At 38.8% G+C, this 21068-nt stretch overlaps 3 protein-coding genes across 9 annotated transcripts in view; 2 read left to right on the top strand and 1 right to left on the bottom strand.

Annotated features, from left to right (window-relative positions):
* The window catches only part of rasgrf2a (Ras protein-specific guanine nucleotide-releasing factor 2a), a 35686-nt gene extending 31978 nt beyond the window's left edge, over positions 1-3708 (top strand). For all 6 annotated transcript variants that reach the window (XM_032569838.1, XM_032569841.1, XM_032569836.1 and 3 more), the window contains 4 exons: positions 84-163; positions 250-367; positions 1186-1254; positions 1354-3708. In XM_032569838.1, the coding sequence (XP_032425729.1) occupies positions 84-163; positions 250-367; positions 1186-1254; positions 1354-1449 (363 nt within the window). In that variant the 3' untranslated portion in view covers positions 1450-3708. The remainder of the gene's footprint in view (positions 1-83; positions 164-249; positions 368-1185; positions 1255-1353) is intronic.
* Positions 3709-4132: 424 nt separating this feature from the next.
* Positions 4133-12894, top strand: ckmt2a (creatine kinase, mitochondrial 2a (sarcomeric)). Its single transcript, XM_032569845.1, has 10 exons — positions 4133-4156; positions 5802-5996; positions 6710-6908; positions 8088-8183; positions 8275-8496; positions 10148-10233; positions 10359-10482; positions 10994-11128; positions 12413-12538; positions 12618-12894. Exons 2-10 carry the CDS (start codon positions 5848-5850, stop codon positions 12732-12734), a joined length of 1254 nt encoding a protein of 417 aa, XP_032425736.1. The 5' UTR covers positions 4133-4156; positions 5802-5847; the 3' UTR covers positions 12735-12894.
* Positions 12895-13162: 268 nt separating this feature from the next.
* Positions 13163-20182, bottom strand: LOC116724276 (ubiquitin-conjugating enzyme E2 L3-like). Of its 2 annotated transcripts, none has more exons than XM_032569851.1 (4): positions 20052-20182; positions 17709-17804; positions 14588-14774; positions 13163-14038 (listed from the first exon to the last, which is right to left on the bottom strand). In XM_032569851.1, exons 1-4 carry the CDS (start codon positions 20076-20078, stop codon positions 13884-13886), a joined length of 465 nt encoding a protein of 154 aa, XP_032425742.1. In that variant the 5' UTR covers positions 20079-20182; the 3' UTR covers positions 13163-13883. The 2 variants fall into 2 exon arrangements, with proteins under 2 accessions (XP_032425742.1, XP_032425743.1); XM_032569852.1 differs by having other exon boundaries at positions 17709-17824; positions 20052-20143.
* Between the last annotated feature and the right edge of the window lie 886 nt (positions 20183-21068).

Genomic DNA, 21068 nt, shown 5'->3' on the forward strand with positions numbered 1-21068 from the left:
GTACTAACATTACCTTACATACACAGAAAACCTCCAACGTTACAATTTATCTTTTGTTTTTTGTTGTTGTTTTTTTTTCCCAGACCAAGGCGCTGATGGACCGGCTTCAGAAGATCGTATCGTCAGAGGGGAGGTTCAAAAATCTCAGAGAGACGCTGAAAAAGTAGCTACAGTCACAGACAATCACGCTCTGCCCTACAGCATGATGCTGACACCACTATGAGACCATTTTTACCTCCTTGTGTGCAGCTGCAACCCTCCGTGTGTGCCATACCTGGGCATGTACCTGACTGACCTGGCCTTCATCGAGGAGGGAACGCCCAACTTCACTGAGGAGGGACTGGTCAACTTCTCCAAGATGAGAATGGTGAGACTTTCTGTCCTACAGCCCAAAATACACACAACTCTCTGGCGTTTGGCTTTTATTATCAATACATTTCAAGCAGGGTCAGCTTATTTTCTGAAGATAAAAAAAATGTATTATTAACCATCTCTGAGGTTTATATTCTCTAAAATTAAAAGTAGGATGTCTATGAATGTTTTTTTGGGGGGATATTTTTGCTTCAAAAAGTTCAAAACACAGCAATCTGATCTGAACTTAACAACTGAGGCAGCGTCCAAAGATTACATTACAGGGAAATTACTGCAGGTGTGCAGGACAACAGAGACATCGAGTGGCTGAAAATGGTAGAACAATGAAAATTGCCGAATCAACACAAATGATGTCTTAGACTTACTGAGAACGTTTTTGCCATGTGGGCCAAAATCATGAAATTGAAAACACTTGGCATGGGGCAACAAAAACATTATATTCTTATTGTAACACTTTTTTAAACAAACTTTTTGTGCCTTTTTTTTATTTTATCTCCTCACTAATAAACAAAAAACTGCTAAATGAGCTAAAATGGATCAGTAAATGATATATTTTAGCATTTAAAAAATGCAAATCTTGCATTTTTGGGTGCAAGATTTGCTCTGGAGGTTCTAGTTACTGCAAAATTAAGATCAATGCAAACCCCTTGTTAATAAATAAGCATCTATTCTTAACACCTAATATTTTTTTGTTTAAGAAAATGTTATTTTGTGTGATTTTTTTAGAAAAATGTATCATGGCACATGGCTTTTTATGAATGAAAATGTATTGGTATAAAAAGCTCTCTTTACGTTGCTCTCTCTGCCCTACAGATCTCTCATATCATCCGGGAAATTCGTCAGTTCCAGCAGGCTCCTTACAGAATAGAGCACCAGTCCAAGGTTTCCCTTTTTTATAATCATTTGTTTATTTAAAAAATAGAAAAAAATAATTCTTTCCTTCAGCGTTGTTTTTGTTTTGTTTTTTTACTTTGTATCCAGGTAACTCAGTTCCTGCTGGATAAGACCGTAGTAATGGATGAAGATACTCTGTATGAGCTCTCACTGAAGATCGAACCTCGAGTCCCTCCAGGTTAATTTTACACCAGAAACCTGCACAGATTCACATCTCTCAGCTCACAGCACCACCTTTTAAATAAAGCTGGTGCTTTTATATCACACACAGGTGGTCAGCAGGTGTAGTAGGGGAAAGTCAGGAGAAAATGTGCCTTGTTTTATGGAGATCTGAGATATTTGTCTAGTTATTGTACTGTATCGCAGAAACAACTCCTTGCCATATTCTCAAACCTTTGAGTGTAGAAACACCATCAGCACTAGAATGTTGCTGCTGTCACTCTGTGATTCGGCTTTGTTGTCTTTAACACAAAGTTCAGTTATTTGTTTCTATTATATCAAACAACCATTTTTGCATAAATTAAGCACCTTTTAACATTGTTTCTCTGTGGGATTCGAAGATTCAGGAATTTAAAGGGGCAGTATTATGTATTTTTTAACCACAAATCTTTTTATAGCACAATCACGTAACTACGTTACCTTCAGTTCATATAAAAATGCTGTATAAGACATATATGACTTTTAAAAATGTTTAATTCAATATGTAAAGGCTTGAAATTGGGCCTCTGTCTCTTTAAAAACTCCTGCTCTTTCTGAAACTCCGCCTTCAGGAAGTCATCACGACATGGCTCCTTTAGTAACCCTTTAGCAATGTTTTTACTAACTTCGGACTGAGAAGCAGCTCCTACAATGAACTCAGCTGATTAGCAGTTCCACCAGGTGGTTGCTAATTGCTGCTGGCTAGTCTGAAGGAGCTGAGTGGGGGTGGGGAGGCGGCTCTGTGAGGGGGAAGTTTAGAAGCTTGAAAACTTCAGCTCAGAGGAGGAGCTTCATCTTTGAAGGCGGGGCTAGGTCCACCCAGACGTTTTTCAGAGCTGAATGGTTGCCATGGAGATTAAAGGATTTCTCAAATATGCATCAGAGAATCAAAGCAACACTCCAGGTATGTTTTTCATAACGATATAACATGATGGAAAGGTTAGAAATTTTTTAGAAGAGTATTCTGTGATGGTCTCACCCAAAAATAATGAATTTCCTTAATGAATGTTTCAATAACCTTATAATAATGTGAGCTAGAATGAGCTTAATCCTGTCTAGGACTTTAAATAGGACAGCTTGTCACACAGTGAACCTTGTGATCTCTGACTTCTGGCGTTGAGTTCATGGTCACATGAAACATCAGCTGTAATTTCATTTTTAATCTTGTAAATTTACTCTATCTGATCAAACTGTTCGGTTCTGAGCTTCTGTTTTTTTTTTTGGAGGGGTGGGAGTTTTCATGTTTCTCTTTTTTTGAAGCGGCTTTTAGCAAATTTAGCTCTTTTATCCAACTTGACAAACAACACGTCTCCTTTTAGTTTTTAATTGCTAAGAATTTTGTACACATTTTTTTTATCAATATTTTTTAAGAATCATCTCCTGACAACTACCAAAAGAAAAACATCACATATATCTCTGATATCATCACTGTAAATAATAATTCCTGTTAATGTTATTGTATCTTTAAAACCTTTAACTTGTAAGAGAACCTCTGTAGTGACATGTTTGCACTATTAATTTTAAGAAGAATGTTGCAAGGTTCTAGCGTTATTAGTAGCATAAATATAGCATATATTACTATCAGTTTATTTTTGTAGATGCAGCTGACTTGTTTATTTAGATTCATTTTTGCCTCTTTCCTTTCTGAAATCTTCTGTAATTTGTTTGCATTAGTCAGCTTGTTTTCATTCACTGTTGCATACTTTTATTCAACTTGTATTGTTTTTTATTGTTATTTATTTGTGTATTGTACAGACATTTACATTCTAAAGGCTTGAAAATAAAACTTTCAGGCAAACGAATGTTTTTGCAGATTATTGATGAAGAAGAAGAAGAAAAAAAAAATAAAAGCGTCACATTCTGTGAAAACCTAAAGACGGCCACGGTCTCTAAAAAGGAAAATTGGGCCTTTGAGTTTTATATAAAGCAAAACATGCATTCCTTACAAAAATAAATCCAAATATCTTTGGGGGGCCTCCCAAAACCTGTTGCCCTGGGCAACGTCCCCTGTAAGCTCTGTCTGAAGTCTGACACTTCCTGGATTTTTTGTAAAGAATAATTAAAGAAAATAACACATCCGTCATTTATTTTCTACTTCTTAACCATAAAGTTTCATTAAATACAAGTTGATGTTGCAATATGACAAAATGAGAAAAAAAAATGACCAAAGGGAAATATTTAGTATTTGCACTGTTGGCTTTCCGTACACAGAAGATCAGCAAACATCATCTTGAGGTAAAAAAAAGAAAACATGGAAACTACTTCAATAGTTCCATACAGAATGTCATTTTTAAATCATTAAATCATGCAATAAAAGTGTTTTGAGTTGTTAGAAAAATGCACCAAATCTCCTTCAGTACCAGAGTTCTGGTCGTGTGAAAGTCGCGTTTTATTTCCGAAGCTGCTGCAGAGTTTGAGATAACTGAAGGAGAGAGGAAGAGATCATGTGTAAATGTGAAGGTCAAACCAGACGGTGATATTAGAGCCGTCAAAGTTAATCATGGCTCTGTTTACAAGTGATCTCTACCTTCATTGGTTTATAACTGTGCCTTAACCTATGATTGGCCCTCAATTTCTATTCCCACAAGTGGAGTAGAGTTTGGAGGGAGCGGGGGGGCGGAGCCAACGGCAGAGGAGACTCAAAAGCTGGTTTCCAGCAACCTTCAGTCAGAAGGCAGCAGCTTTCATCCAGGTACTGTACCCTCCTTCTTTCATTTCTCTGACAGAGAGCCTCCATTAGCTGATATATTGAAGAACATTTTAAATCTAGACTTTCTGTGGACATGATTGTTAAGTGAGTGCATGTGTCATATTTGTGTTTGAATTGAGAGAATCTATTAGAAGCTGGTTGTGATCACAACACGCTTTTCTTACCAAACAAGAGAATGCTTAGTTAGTTAAAAAAAAAAAAAAAACTTTTGCACTTTTACAAACCACCTCTAAACAGTTGAGTCTTAAACTTTTGATGTCCTGCCAAGTTCTCAGGTCACATGATTCTCTCCGTGTCCATTTTCCGTCTCTCTTTAACATTGTGTTGACCTTATGAACTTCTGTCCAGAATGATTCTGTATCCATCAGCCAGGAGGGGCTTTGGTCTTGGCACCAAACGTCCCTCCACTGATCTATTAATAATAATAATATCACCACTGACCCAAACAGTATGTGTCCTCCAGTCTGCACTCCAAACGTCAAGATAAAATAAACACTGTGGGTGAAAGTCGGGTCTGACATGATCGGCTCATTTGAAAAATATTGGATCGATTAGAGATTTTTTTTTTCTCCCCCTCTGACCTGAATTAACAGAAGCAGTCCGGTCCTCACGCCGCTCCTCTATTTTTAGAAACAGTCTCCTAGACGCCGAGTCAAAGTCAAGCTGCGCTCTGACCTTCCATATACTGAATCTGATTGGAAATAAGTGTAAATCTGGGAACAGATAACTGGAATTTATCTGGTTTCCTGTGTCGTGTTCATTACAATAAAACCCCCACAAAAAAAGACATCATGTGGGCAACGTGAACCTTTTATTGCAAGTTCATAGCGGTGATCATTTGGTCTGAGTTTGGAATTAGGATTGCAGAACGGGATCAGGGCTAACGCTTTGTGGAGATCAATGTGGTTTGAACAACAGCGACTGGTTCTAAATGGTCTAATTACCATAAATTTGAGAAATCTTCAGCTTATGAGGCCAACAAGCAGACATGTGACGCAAACATCCACAGGTCAATGTGCAAAAAAAAAAGATCAAAATCTCATTTTCACCATTTAGCCAAGAAATACATCAGTTTTAGAACTGAGAGGAAACTGGAGTACCCCGAGAAAACTCATGCATGCACAGGGAATAACGAGTCATTTTTGGTTAAAAGTAATTTTGAAAAAAAAAAAAAAAGCACCACCTGTTTTTTTGTTTTTCTTGTCAAAAACTTTGTCGAATTACGTAAGAAAAAAGAAAACACTTGGCGATAAATGATTTAGGTCATCATGTTAAGACGCTGACAATATGCAAACTGTTGTTCTAATAAAGAGCGGAGGACTCAGAAAAGATTTCATTTAATACAGTTTTTAAATGGAAAATTAAACAAATGTGGTTAGCAGGTAGCAGATCTACATTTTGTGGCCCTCAATTACTGATGGTTTTGGTTCTTGTGACAAAAAGTTTGGACACCACTCCATTAACGACTTTAACATATTAAATTATGTCACAGTGTGATCTGCATGCGCTCACAAAACAATTCAGTTATTTATTTCCGCCAATTTGCATAATTTCCAGACCATACCGATTGCTTTTGTGCCGTTTTGTCATTTCCTCCTTCAGTTTCTGTCTTTCTTGGCGTTTCTAGCTCTTCTTCTACTGATCCCTACTTGAGGTACTTCTCTGGAGGAAAAATGTCGGGCTCCTTCAGGCGTCTGATCTCGGGCCGCGGCACGGCCGTGCTGCTGGCCAGCCTGGGCGCGGGCACCGTGGCCACCGGCGTCCTGCTGAACGAGAACAGCTCCCTGGCTGCCGAGGCCAGGAAGAAGCTCTACCCTCCCAGGTAAGATGGACGACCTGGATGAGGGGCCAAGTACAGAAGTATCAGAAACCTTTCCATTTCCCAGAAGCATGATTTCAGGTGTGATGACCTCATTCTGAGGCTCAGAGAGATGGATTGCATCAGCGGACGGTGAGCGTTGGTTGGGGGTTGTGACTGACGCAGCGGCAAATGCCTGCGTGACCAGGGACGCTCTCATGTTTCATCTATGCTACCTTTGACTCACTTTCTCTTAAGGTTTCAGATGCCGCTCATGTCTGCCTTTCCTAGTCGCCCTGTGGATGGGAAGCAAATTCAAGGAAAGCTTCAACCTGTGAACCCTGAGAATGAACGGATTTATTTGACTTTATTTTTTAAACGAGTTTATCGTGACCTTCAGGTCACTTCCTGGATCGCTTCACTGACATGACATAAGGAAGCCAAAGAGAGTTTGATTCATTAACGAATCACATTGTGGCTGAAGCAGTTAGATTAATAGTGATTAATCGATTATTAAAAATAATTGTCGACTACTTTAGTAATCAAGTAATTGTTAACTAAAGTATACAGACTTAAACATCCAATCTCCTAAACACACTCAGTAATTAAACCAAAACTGAACATAAATAATATAAATATTTTACGTTTAAAATATAGGGAAAAAAAATGTTCGTTTCTAAACAGTCGTTCTGTTTTTCTTCTCTTGTTCATTTCTTCCTCCTCTTCCTTCCTGACAGCTCAGATTTCCCTGACCTGAGGAAACACAACAACTGCATGGCCACCGCTCTGACTCCGGCCGTTTACGCCAAACTGAGGGACAAGGTGACTCCCAACAACTGGACCCTCGACCAGTGCATCCAGACCGGGGTGGACAACCCGGGTCACCCCTTCATCAAGACGGTGGGCTGTGTCGCTGGCGACGAGGAAAGCTACGAGGTAACTCGAGAGTCCCACACATGAGCAGGGAAAACTGAAACGTTCCAGTTTCGTGACTTAAAGGTCCTCTACTGCTGCGCTTCCTCGAACAAGCTGGAGATGACGATAAACATGTTCATTACATTTACTACACCAAACCATTCTCAATTCTAGATATGTTTTTTGAGTAGTTCTACCTGTTTTGATTACGATTATGCTAATGAGCTGCTGCTGGCCACGCCCTCCCAACTCAGTGTTTACGTTAGCGCCTCAGACGCGTGGAAATGGCTGCAAGCAGACGGACGGTGGTACAGCCGTACGTCTTTGACCCAGACGCAGCTGACAACAGCGTCATCAACACAAAAAAGGATTCTTCCATAAATGTGACCTTTTAATTAAAAAAAAAAAATATATATATATATAGGTTGAAGAATAAGCATTTCTCCAAGAAAAACTTTTTAGACTTTTAATTTCTGAAATTTTCTAGAAAAAAAAAATACTTAAAAATGTCCATGTTCTGTTGTGGGAAATTACTCCTCCATTTTTATATATCTACAATGGCCCTGACACAACAGTAGATATGAGAGATAATGTGTGCCTTCTTCCGATGCTAACTAGAAACAACCAATCAGAGCCAGGAGGAGGGTCTTAGCGCTTTCAATCATGCTGGTACATAGCGGAACCTGGCAGGAATGCTAAGGCTAGTTAGCATGACCACCAATGATGGCGTATATAAAGTTTCCCTGGAACGGTAAGTTGCTTCTCCGTCATTAGCACATTAAGCAGGGCATCCAGGACTGTGATTGGCAGCACTAAGGCCCTCCTCTTTGCTCTGATTGGTTGTTTCTGATGAGGAGTGGTGTATTTCTTAGTAGCATAGTAGCACTGGGAGGAGGTGGAACAGCTTGATATTTTCACAGGTCATCTATCTAATATTATATTGTCATGACATGGTGATAGTTGTAACAAATATGTTAAAAATATATATATATACATTAAAAGTTACTGCAGCTTCGACCCAATTTAGGTAATTATAAAGAACCCAAAACAGGAAAGGTCTGATTTAACATTGGTTGTTAAAGGTTGTGTCTGGAATGTCTTTTGTTTGTGTTTCTTCCAGTCACAGCAAGGCTCTACATATATTAATGTTTGAGATTTGGTAAATGTAGTGCCTCTCAAGTCTTTTGCTGTTTCCTCCAGGTGTTTGCTGAACTCTTTGATCCGATAATCAAAGACAGACACAACGGCTACGACCCCAGAACCATGAGACACCCCACAGACCTGGACGCCTCTAAGGTGGAACCGCAGCTGACCCGTTCTGTCTTACCAGCCCGACGCTAATAAAACCACTCACTGGCGTCTTCGCCGTCTCTTCTTCTGCCTCCAGCTAAAACACGGGATGTTCGACGAGAACTACGTTCTGTCGTCGCGCGTCCGGACGGGCCGCAGCATTCGTGGGCTGAGCCTCCCCCCGGCCTGTTCCAGGGCCGAGCGGCGTGAGGTGGAGCGGGTGGTGGTGACCGCTCTGGCCGGCCTGAAGGGAGACCTCGCCGGCCGCTACTACGGCCTGGGCGACATGACAGAGAAAGAGCAGCAGCAGCTTATTGATGTGAGTCATCGACGCTATGAATCCTTAGATATGGAGGAGGAAAAGAGGATTCAGTTGATGCTGATCAACAGTCAGTAATAATAAGTTGAGACTTATCTGCTTTTTTGTTGTTGTTTTTTTGACAAAGTTAAATTAGCAAAATAAGATTATTCATACAATGCAAGAGAAAACTTTGTTGGATCTAGACCGGGTGGTCCGGCAACAACACGTTGAAAGGAAACGCTCTTCATGAAACTGTCACTGGAAAACAGAGTGTCTTCAGTCAGAGGTCTCTTCAAATTTGCTGTAATACAGACTGCTACAGGCGATCCTTCCGGCCCACAGCCATCAGCGTTTGACTAACTTGTCTCTACGTTAAACGGCTTAAATAGTTCAGGTTCTGACCCTGGCCTGACTGCGGAGGATCTGGGCAGGCCGATGTTTAGTGAACTCCTAAGAAATAGAAAATTGATTGTATAAAGAAATTAAATTCCAAGCCCTTGGAATTCTGAATCGATTCAAAAGTCGATTTTAAAATGCGTTTTTGCCGCTCTTTTGCAAGTACACCGCATGTCGGATTGCGTGCCCACTCAGTCACCGCAGAAGGCAATCTCACCGACTGTACATATTTTGAATAATTCTTTGGTATTTTCTTATTTAAGACAGAGCCAGCAGCTAAGCTAACCTCATACTGGTAATTTAAGTTGCAGAACTGCATGCCATACCTGTCACGTCTCCCGTTTTGGCTGGGACTTAACCCTCTTTCCCGTCATTATCACGTATTAGTATTTTCCCGTAAATATCCCGTGTTACTTGAAGTTTGATATGTTGATATAGAATCTATAACTTTACAGAAGTGTTTTCATTTAATGTTCTATTTGTTAAAGCTTTTTGTTTCTCTCTCGTCAGTCACAATTTAAACAAAATCTCCAGACCGTTTGAATTGAAAAATTGGTTTTTGAATCGAAAATTGTTTCTGAATTGAACCTAACAATCAAAATGGAATTGAACCGTTAGACACTGAAAGATTCACATTTCTAGAATGTACTGTGAAAAAGTACGTTCTTAGAGGGCTCGTCATTTTCAACTTATGAGCTCATTCAGTAAAGAAAAACAGTTGGCTAAACCAACCTGATCTTTTCTGAAATCATGAATTAAATGTGATTAAACTGTTTTTTTTTAAAGCTGAGCTCAGATTCATAAGTCAAACATTTCCCTTATTATTACCTGACCTGCAAATATAATAGATCATAGAAAAAGAACCTCTCTGATCTCAAAAAGCAACACATTGTGTAAAAAGAAAAAAAAAAGAAAAGAAAAAATAGTAGAAAACAAAGTCATTGTTTGTTACTAATGGTTTGTGAGGTTTATCTCTGAACTTTGCAGTTTTATTGCAATTATTTTATCACTTATGCCCAACAGGGCCAGGTTGGCTTGTATAGCGTCTTTTCCCTTATACAATAATTATTAGAAAAAATATTTTTTGTATTTAACTCAGGTCATCTTTGTCACATATTAAAATTTCTTTCAACATTCAAAAAAAGTGAAAATAGAAGAAATCTGACCGTTTCACAGCACTGTACCTGCTCATTCCTCCCTCTGCCAGCTAAATGAATAAATATTAGTTGTTCTTTAAACATCCTGCTGCCTCTCTCTACCTTTTTATCTGTAGGACCACTTCCTGTTTGACAAGCCCGTCTCCCCTCTGCTGACGTGCGCCTTCATGGCCAGAGACTGGCCAGACGCCAGGGGGATCTGGTACGGTCCACACAGCTGGACGCTTGTGTTCGCTGTCTGTCGCCAGTTCTTGTGCTAATCGTTTTCCTGTTCGCACCTGGTGAGCGCCGTACTTCACAAAGGGGTCTGCGGTTTCTTGTCTTCAGGCACAACAATGAGAAGACCTTCCTGATCTGGGTCAATGAGGAAGACCACACCAGAGTCATCTCCATGGAGAAGGGCGGCAACATGAAGAGAGTGTTTGAGAGATTCTGCAGCGGCCTCAAACAGGCATGCTGGAGCCGCAATGCAAAATAAATCTCATCAAGTATTTTTGGTCTAGTTTCTACTGCCAATGCCTTAGTACACTTGAAATAAGACACAACTAACTTAAAAGTAACTTCAGAAAAATATATGATCTTGTTTGAAGTCAATAATTCCTTAACATTAATGAAAAAAAAATAATACTAGCTCCATTGGCAGAATTTTTTCACTTATAACTTTGGGAAAAGTTTCTTGATATAGGTATCGATATCAATATTAAGGAATTGTTGACTTAATACAAGTTATTAAATGTTTCTGAAAAGTTACTTGTTTTGTCCTATTTCAAGTATACTAACATATTTGCACTATAAAGTAGACCAAAATGATTTGGTAAGATTTTGTGAAGTTCCAGTGCATGAGAGTAAATCATTTTAAGGCGGTAGTTTTGCTCTTTGTTGGAACTTTTTTCATATTAATTGTATTTTTTTTTTATTTTTTTTTAAGTAACCCATTCATATGTTTTCTTTTTATGGGTCAGGTTGAGCATCTGATCCAGGAGAGAGGCTGGGAATTCATGTGGAACGAGCGTCTGGGATACGTCCTCACATGCCCGTCCAACCTGGGCACGGGCCTCCGGGCCGGGGTTCATGTCCGCCTGCCAAACCTCAGCAAGGTGACGTGGCCGACCCAACGCCAGCATGTTCTGTTTACGCTCTCCATTATGTCACTTCTCTGGGGGCCATTTGGCGACATCAGTTAAATCCAACGAGTCGATGTTTGTCAATCAGCTTTACCTTCTTTTTTTAAAATCTGCATTCATTCCTGCACTTCAGGACGGTAGAGTGCCAGGCAAACGGTGTGTGGTTTACAAGAACCAGCTCTGCTTGCCAGTCTTTTGGGTCGTGTCTCTACCATGTTTGACTGTTCCTCTCTACAAAACAGCTGAAAATCGCTCAGAATGACTGGATACAGTGAACTTCAGGTCTTGATAGAATTCGGCCATTGCAACACATGGATATTATTTGGCCTAAATGATTCCCTTGCTTTCTTTGGAAAGTCTAAAGCAGTATTTCCTTTGTTTATTTGTTTGTTTGTTTTTGCAATTCCTCGCATTTTTCATGCATAGTTGCCAATTGGTTGCTAATTTTCCACAAGCAAAAAATGTTAAAACAAGCTGATGTGACAGCTAACCACCTGCAGGTGGCAGCATTTTACTTCTACTGCACTGCTTGCCTCAGTCTTATCTGTTAACTTACATGTCTGTGATCGATAATAAAAAAAAAAGTCACATTTTCCGTCATAAGCCCAAATGTCGCACAATTCTTTACAAATATTTCTAAAGTGGCATCACAAATATATAAAAAAAAGAAAGAAAAATAATCTCAAAAACAATCGCAATTTAATGAAGGGACTGTTTAAGTGTTTTGCAGCTTCCAGCAGGTTTTCTCTCTATTCATCTCTATCGTCGTTCTTTCTCAGCTACCATGATGCTACAAACTACATGCGGTGTAGTTGTTCAGAGTGATGATGTGCAACAGTTTTCTCTCTGCACGTCTGAGAAATATTGGGATAGACTGTTCAGGAACAGCGGACAAGGAGCGGCTATGCATTAAATAGGACGCATAGGGGCGCTGCGCCAGAGGGGGCGCCAAAGCGGTAGGGAAAAAAAATGTTTCTAGTTGAAATGTTCTGTATTTAACATCGATTTATTCATTCCTGATTAAAAAGGAGACGCAATTTTCATCTCCTTCACAAAACAAAATAGACCCACAAAAAAAACAAACCAGTGTGTTATACTTTTAGTCATTTAGCCTCAAACATTATAGAATTTTTAACTTTGCAGTATTTTTTTTTTAAACGGCCTAAAATGTCTCTTTATGTTAAGAAAGCAAAACATACCACCTACGTTCATTTATTTTTAAACAAGTCGTGACTCGTGTCTCCATTTGCTCTGCAGGACCCGCGTTTCTCCAAAATCCTGGACAACCTGCGGCTGCAGAAGCGAGGCACGGGCGGAGTGGACACGGCGGCCACCGGAGACACCTTCGACATTTCCAACCTGGACCGTCTGGGCAAATCCGAGGTGAGCCTTCCTCCCGGCTCCCTGTGGTCTACATGCGTTGCTGCCGGTCAAGTGACATTTCGGGTCCCTTGCAATTTAGGTGGAGCTGGTTCAGCTGGTGGTCGACGGGGTCAACTACCTGATCGAGTGCGAGAAGAAGCTGGAAAAGGGCCAGGACATCCAGGTGCCCGCTCCGCTGATTATGTTCAAGAAGTGAGAGCGTTGGCACTACAACTAGAGGCTGGTGTCTCAAAGATTGTACATCTTCAGGGTAAAAAAAGAAAAGAAAAAAAAAAAGATCTTCGACATGACCTGCAGAAAAGTCTACCTCAAGTTAAGGATTACCCTGACTTTAATAAAAAAACTATTTAAAACGAGTTGACTAGTTTCACTTTCTATTACATCAGATGTTTGGATCCTTTTAGCTTTAATGTCATCACTTTCTTAAAAAAAAAAAAAAAGGCCTATTTCGTTTTATGCCAAAAGCAATTTTGACAAAAAAGAAAAAAAAACCCAAAAAAAAACACTTTATTGCCAATAGATGATTTAGGCAAAAAAAAACTTATTCTATTATTTTAGGAAGGTGATGATAAATCAATAACTCTCCATCTCTTCAGCAGACATGAATCCAAGACAACGCCATGCTGTAGTTTTACCACTTCTCCTGAGGCGGCCAAAAGAGGTGGAAATATTTTATTTCGAAGGAATTATTTTCCTTAAAATACAAAATAATGATTTTAAATGACACCTGAACGCTGCATGGTCATTATCTCCGTTTTACATCTGGGCTTTATCAGTAACAAATTCTGATTTAATTCCAACTGTGTGGAGGATGATGAGAAAGAAAAAGGAAAAAAAAATAAACAAAAAAAAAACAACACAGCTTTAGATGCTGTTAAACTCGGAAAGGAAGCCTAAAAAGATGGGAATAAGAACTGTGTCATCGGAGATAACATTCAACATTTCAGTAAGCACTAGGAAAAAGCACTTTTTTATTATTAATTTAACCTTCAGGATGCCACCTCAGACAATTTATTGTGTTTTTTTCTAAAAAGAAATTGATAGAAAGAAGTCAAAAACAACCAAAAGATGACACCTAGAGGCCAGAAGCTGCCTACTCACCAAAAAGTCCTGCTTTGTTTTTTTTTTCTTTTTTGTTTTTGGCAAAGTAAAACAGAAACACAAGCCTCTATTAAAGATTGGTTGGAGAGTGCTAAACATTGCAGGTACACAAGAATGGGGGGGGGAGGGGGTATCTTTGTGAAACTTGGGGGGGGCAAAGGGGGGGTAAGAACAGAGAGTCAGGCTGGGGTCTTCGATCAGAAAACAGAAAGGAGGCTAACAGGTGCAGGTCGTCGTCGTGTCATCAGTCCACAGGTCGCTTTTCACTGTGTTTCTTTGTGAACTCCTCGGCGTTCTTCATGAATTTTGCGCGGTCCTTAGTGTACTCCTCTGCCAGGTCGGCCCTCAGCGGGTGCTCCGGCTGGGGGGCGTTCACCAGAGCGATCAGACACTGAATCACTGGAAGGCAGCGACAACAAAACGAAAATGTTAATAGTAATGATGATGATGGTAAATACACCCTGGTTTACTTTGTGAACAGTGATAAATGTCAATTTGAAAGAGACTCACTGAAAACATGTTTATACATTCTTAAATGAATGAAAATGTATGTATACACTGCGTGTTCATGTAAGGTTGAGATGGGACTCAAGTCAGACTACCGATATGAAAAAGACACGACCAGAACTGTCAGATGACTTTAACCCGTGAACAGAAAGTTTCTGTTTCTGTCTCGGAGGGAATGGAGAGCGACAGAAAGCAGGTTTCACCTGTTTTGCTTTTGCACACAAGTTTGTGGCGCATTTGTAAAAAAAACAAAACAAAGACATAAAACTTCACACATCTCACTAAGGAGACACTGGAAAAACCTTACATTACAACACAAAGAGTTCCAGTAGTCAAGAACTGACTAGTACATTATTGCGAAGAAACTCAAAAGAAAAAAAAAAACATTCCCTCTGTGTCCCTTAAGGGCCTCCGTAAGAAAGTCCCGCCTCCTCTTCTCACCTTGGCATGTTTTCGTGGCCGGCTTCCAGTTCTCCACGCTGATGATGGGCAGACACACCTGGCCCTTCTCATCGATGTTGGGATGGTAGATCTTCGTCTTGAAGGTGATCTTGGGGGGCTTGAAGGGATACTCTGCAGGGAAGATGATCTCAATCCGAAAGGCTCCTTTGTCATACGGAGGACAGTCCTGGATTGGGGAGAGAAAGAAAAAAGGGTTTGCAGATTTTAACGAGAACTTTCCTAAAACCAAACTTTTTTTTTTCTTCCCACTAATTGAAAGAGGACAAACATTTGTAACGGTTTTCATCCAGGGGCTTAATAGGAAAAATGTTTTTCACTCGTTTTAATTTCCACATCAGTAAAATTGGTTGTTTCTAAAAAAAAAAGGTCAACACATGAACTTGTGGCACAGTGTTAAATCATAAACAATCACATTTTTTTGGAAAACCGGGTTCTATTTCACCAGGCAACTAACAAATACTTTAGCTATTGATTAAATCAATCGATTAGTCTGACAATCAGATTTTTCTTCCAAGCCATTTTTGCATCTAAAAAAATGACTTCTAACATCAACATGTGAAAAGCTCCACCCTTTCTGCTTGACTTCACATAATTATAATAGAGACCTCATTTGTTAACCATTTTGAAAACATAAAGTTGATCTCCAAATCCAACAGCTCATGCTTACTGATCTGAACAATGCACAGAAATACAAGAACAAATTCACTGGCAGCCATCAGTATGGAAAAGGTTATAAAGCCATTCTATAAGGCTTTGGCATTTCAGAAAAAAAAAAAAACAAATGAAAATCTTGGAACAGTGATGGATTTTCCTGGGAGTGACCGATGCATCAGAAATACCAGAACTATATCCTGAGCACTGCAGGTGCCACTTGCCTCAGTTAAGGTCACAGTTTATGATTCTGCGTCAAGAAAGAGACTGAACATCGATGAAACCACCGCTGACCAGAAAGAACATAAAGGCCCGACTCAGAGTAAACCGAAAAACATCGCAGTAATCCCACTGACTCAGAAAACTCAGAATGCAGGATTAGTGTTGATGCTTCATTATGTGAGCTTTGACACTCAGCAGGAAGTGGCGGCGGCACATTTTATAGCCGATATGATTTTTATGAAGCAAAACAAACAAAACTGCCGGGTCCACTTGTCACGCTATGGGAGCCTGCAGTTAGTTTCACTTTGCCTTCAGGTCCCAACCAAGCTGTGAATGTTTTCTGCTCTGGACGGGGCAAAAGGAATTTAAATAATTATGAATAAAGATGTGACCTCGGTGTAACTGTACCACTAAACAACTAACAATAACTGAATTAAAGAAAGTTTTCTAATATATTGAGACTTTGAGATCTAAACGTTGGGGGGTGGAGGGAATGTTCAAACAGCAAATATCATAATCCCAACAATCCCACCGGCAAAAATCAGCTATTTAGAGACTATTGTCACAATATATGCCACATCTCTTCATAATATTATATTCTTCAAAAGGACAACAATAATTGCCTTTTTATTTCTCTGAACTAAACTCTGAACTAAAAAAAATGTTTCAACTTCTAAGAATGTGTATTTGATATTTCACAGTTTCATCAGCTAACTCACTCATCTGCTTTCTCATTTCCTTTAAAGGCCATGATGGTGAATTAGATATAAAAAAAAAGAGTTAAACAAGGACAGCATAAATGTGAAGGCTTATTAAATAGTCTTTGTGTTATTTATATGCAATATTTTGTAACTGCTTTGTTTGATGCGGCTGCTCTTGACCATCAGATTCTTGATCTGAATGGCTTAAACAACTCTTAAAGAAATAAATAATACGCGACACGGAATCAACTGGAATAACTCAGAAGCAACAGGTGCGGCGACTGTTGCACTAATGTGTAACTTGAGCTCATGAGCAGCAGCAGCAGCAGCAGCAGCAGCAGCAGCATTCCTCTGGAGGAAGAGTGAGGAAGACAAGCCGAGTGTCTCCGTGTTACAGTCATGTGACGTGTAACAAGCTGCCGGGAATTACAGGAAGAACAAACCAGACTGGGAACGCAAATGGTTTCTCTGTCTAATGCAAATATACTGGCTGTATTATTATCGTTGAAGGAACCCGGAGAGCGGAGAACAGCAGCGTGGAGGGGGGGCCGCAGAGCGACAAGGTGGAGGAACCAGGCAGAGTGGACGAGTTAGAGAGAGAGTACACACAGGACTGGATTTGTTAAGGAAAAAAGAAAGAGCTAATTAATAACGATGATCTTCAGGAAGTAAGCCAATGGTAAAAATGATTCATCGCAACTAATCGATTACTGAAATAATCACCTGGATTAATCGTTAAGTAGAATATATAGACTCAAAGGAAAGGCCACTTGCTGAAAGAACATGTTCAGAATAAGCCAAAAATGTACAAAAAATAAATACGGTTTGCACTTATAATAAAAACAGCTAAGTTTGTAAATATCTTCTACTGAGAAACTTTTCAAGTGGCAACGTTTCAGCTTCACATAGTTCCAATTCTGTAAAAAAAAAAAAAAAAAGTAAAAGAAATCTCCTATTAAGCAACTTTAATATCAATTTATTTATTTACTAATAACTGATTTGCACAAATCCTTTCTACATCTTGTTTGCTTTCTCTTTTCATCATTTCATCAAATTTGTATTTTTAGTAGATCTGTTTATTTATCCAATATTTAATCAGCAGATGCCGAGTGGAAAAGGTTTTTCACTTTGCACATGTTGATGTTAAACTGTTTTACTGCAGATTCATCAGGTGTTCCTAAACAAATGACGTTATTGCACTTTAGAAAATGATTTATTTTCTTATTTTAAAATGCATATATATATTATTTGCATCCTTTAGTGCATTTATAATATTGCATTATTATATATTATAAATACATAATATTATATATTATAAATACATAATATATAATAATAACACCCAAGTGAGAAATCTGCAAAAAAGTGCCAATTTGTTTTTGTCCAATCGTTACAAAAATAAGATAATTAAAAACCAAAATAATTGTTAGTAGACCTACAGTATATGTCACTGCTTGTTGTTGTGGGGGGGATGTGAGTGTGTGTGAGTGTGTGTGTGCGTGTGGGGGTGTACAGTCAGCACTCACAGGCACAATGAGTCCCTGCCAGCACAAAATATTCGCATCATCCACCGAAATGTTCCGGAAATGCTTCATTCCAGATTTGCGGATGTCATCCAGCTCCTGCAGCAAAACACACACATCTCACACAGAGCAGAGGTTTGGCACAGATGTTTATACAAAATACATAGGATCCAAAAAGGGGGAATCATGTGTAATTATTACCTTGGACTGTTTAATACTGATCAGACAATAAACATTGTAAATCTCTTCGCAATTATTTGTCGCCAAATATGAAGGGACATATTGAGAAAGATGCTCCACTTCTGCTAATAACTGATTTGGATATTAGTTTGGGGATTTTATATTACGCTCAAAAATAATTCCAATCAACTTCCAGCTGGTAAATGACATTTATTGGGAGTAAAGAAAACTATTTGAAAAATCAGCCACTACCTTCCTCTTAGCCTCTTTCCCAACTCATATACTTAGAGGCATATAGTGCCTCTAATTTAAATCTTTGATATTTAAATCTGACCCCAAAGGATCCAGAGAATAAAAGATGAATTGTTGGTATGAAATGTCTCACAGACAGATGGCAGAAAAGTACTGAGTTTTGGTTTGTCTTCATCTGAACCTTCTAATCAGCTCCTGGCAGAACATTACTATTATATCATCAACCCTCTATAGAGCAGCCAGAAGTACAGATCATCTCTATATGAGGGTCATAAAATTATTAAATATTACTACTAAATAGGAATATATTTGCTTCACAGAACAGAAGTAAATACACAAACTAAAAAACAACTTTTTTCCCCATGTGGAAACAAGTATTGAAGCAGAAAATATAGACATGAACATATATTTTGGATAAGTAAACATTGTAAAACAAGTTTTATTTTTTGATGTATTCAAGGTAAAGTTATCTACATATATAAAAGTTTAAAAATGAGCTTTAGTTACACTGTACTTTCTTATTTTATTTTTTTTATACTTTCTATAAATCCTGTGCTCACTTCATGATTGTGTTTACATAGCTACTTATTGAGCCTGTCCCACTTTGCTCTCTTTTTTTTCTATCAGAACCAGAGAACCGGATTGTTTGGGGAGTTTACGGAGTAGAGATGACGAAGAGGATGTTTGGACGTCGGGGGGAATTCCTGAAAGCCAGACCGACTCTAAATCAAAACCAAATGAGTCCCAAAGAAACTGAAAGTATGAGACGCAGGCCTCCCGTCAGACAGGTTCATGAAAACAGATACCCAGGTTTATTCTAAATGAACGCATCAACAATCGAAGACTAAAAAACCCTTATGGGAACAATTTGCATCAGTGTATGCTGTTTGAAAAAAAAAAAATAGATAAAAAATTCAGGATCATTTAATTGATCTGGTGGGTCACTAACTTCACAGTTTACTATCCAAAAATAATATTTTTTTTGCAGTTCCATGTGGCATTTTTCAATGTGTTTAATGAAATATTATTGTTTTTGAATCACTTTTGCTCAATAGGTTTTGCTCTTTGATCACCTCCTGCCTGGTGACTCAGTTTCACTTTTGAATTGAGCGTGGCAATGTGTGAACAAAGCATTTTCAGCTTCTCTCTTATGTACAGTTTTAACAACAATCTTACATTTTGTAAAAAAAAATAAAAAAGCAGTAAAAGCATATCAAATCAATGCTCCATCACCCAATTCCTTACGAACCCACTAGATTTCTCTACATTTAGATTTCCAATTTTTCATGCAGTAATGCTAATAGACGGTTTTTATTCATAAAATATATATATTTTTTCCACGTTAGTTTAATATATGATCGAAATTTTTCTTAAACGTATAATCAAATCACCAATTACTTATTGTTTTTCTACTGATGGATGGATTACAAAGCTAACGATGTAGCTCTTTTTTTCCCCTCAACGCGGTCCAACTAGAAAGATCTTTTTCTGTGTATGGATTATTGCCAGATCATAGCTGCTATTGATTATCAGTCGCTTGGAGGTTCTGATGAGATCTGACGTCACGCCCCAGCCCCACGGTCTCCATGTTTTCTCCCCGGCTGTGAGCGTCGTTACACGGTGACAGCGGCTCCAACAGCCCGCTAGCTTGACTCAGCTGACGCTAAGCGCACCGACATGTTCTCCGACAGCTGCCCGAGAGTGCTGAATCACACCCGTCAGCCTTTTTCGCTCTTCTCTCCGTTCAATCCCTGTCCGTCGGACGTCATTCTCCTTTCATTTTGTCGGCGACAAACACTCGGCCGCTTTCTTATCTCCCCCGACTCTTTAGCTCCCCGCACGAAGCCACAACGAGTGTGTTAAACTCTCTAGAAGTAAAATAAAACAGATTGGTTAGGCCTTTCTTTGCTTTACCTTGCCTAGTCTCCTGGTTGAAGTCATTGTGTTGCCGAGTTCGTCTTCTTCCTGTTTCTTTCCGTGACTCCGTCCTCGACTTCTTTTGACTTTAGTTTGAAGCGGCAGAGAAGGCGGAGCCTCGATGTTGCACCGCCCCCTACCGGCGCGGAGGACCCAGAAAGGACGCTAGACGCAAAACATGAAAAGACCGAAACATGAAAATAGTGCTGTGGAAATAGAAACTTAATAAAACACAGAAAATAAATCAAAAATATATAAATAATAAGTATTGACTCATAGATAGATAGATAGATAGATAGATAGATAGATAGATAGATAGATAGATAGATAGATAGATAGATAGATAGATAGATAGATAGATAGATAGATAGATAGATAGATAGATAGATAGATAGATAGATAGATTACTAAAATTTCTGACGAAGAGAAATAAAATGTTGACAGTTCATTTGAATAGGATTTGCCTTTATTAACAATGTATTCAATGGAGCAGCAGTAATTATATCGCTCAAGAATGTTAAATATCAACTTCCCCTTTGCTCTCAGTCTGGCCTCTTTGAGTAATAAGAGACTTAGAGATCTTTCAAAAGTACGACATGCATCTTTAAATGGATTTTTCTCAACAGTTGTTCCATTTTCTACAATACTTTCAGTTGCCCATGACGTGAAATTTGAATCAGGTACTGATCTCTTTTTAATTGGACTGACACTGTCTAGAATAGAACGTTGGTATTCTTTAAAAAAAAAAAATACAAAAAACTTCAACTTCTCTTTATTTAAATGCGAAAACATCAAAGCCTAATTAAGAACATTTATTTTCTGATTTGTCTTACATTAAAACATTGACTGTGTCAAAATTGGAAGTTGTAGCTCTCTATTGGTCCCCGTCTTTTTGTGTTTGTGATTTGTCGCTCACAAATTACGCAAGCTGCACAAATCACAAAAAAATAATGTCTACAGATACAAATGTCGTCGTTGTTCCCCAACAACTCATGACCTTGAATAACAAAAAAA

The sequence above is a fragment of the Xiphophorus hellerii genome, chromosome 8 (genome assembly GCF_003331165.1).
Source record: "Xiphophorus hellerii strain 12219 chromosome 8, Xiphophorus_hellerii-4.1, whole genome shotgun sequence".
Classification (NCBI taxonomy): domain Eukaryota; kingdom Metazoa; phylum Chordata; class Actinopteri; order Cyprinodontiformes; family Poeciliidae; genus Xiphophorus; species Xiphophorus hellerii.

Excerpts from the sequence above, each read along its gene's own strand:
- ckmt2a (XM_032569845.1), top strand. The coding sequence starts at position 5,848 with ATGTCGGGCTCCTTCAGGCGTCTGATCTCGGGCCGCGGCACGGCCGTG. Across the intron at positions 5,997-6,709 it reads AAGAAGCTCTACCCTCCCAG|CTCAGATTTCCCTGACCTGA; the intron begins GTAAGATGGACG and ends CCTTCCTGACAG. Across the intron at positions 8,497-10,147 it reads AGCAGCAGCAGCTTATTGAT|GACCACTTCCTGTTTGACAA; the intron begins GTGAGTCATCGA and ends TTTTATCTGTAG.
- LOC116724276 (XM_032569851.1), bottom strand. The coding sequence starts at position 20,078 with ATGACTTCAACCAGGAGACTAGGCAAG. Across the intron at positions 14,775-17,708 it reads GGCAGGGACTCATTGTGCCT|GACTGTCCTCCGTATGACAA; the intron begins GTGAGTGCTGAC and ends TCCCCAATCCAG. Across the intron at positions 14,039-14,587 it reads GGCCACGAAAACATGCCAAG|TGATTCAGTGTCTGATCGCT; the intron begins GTGAGAAGAGGA and ends GCTGCCTTCCAG.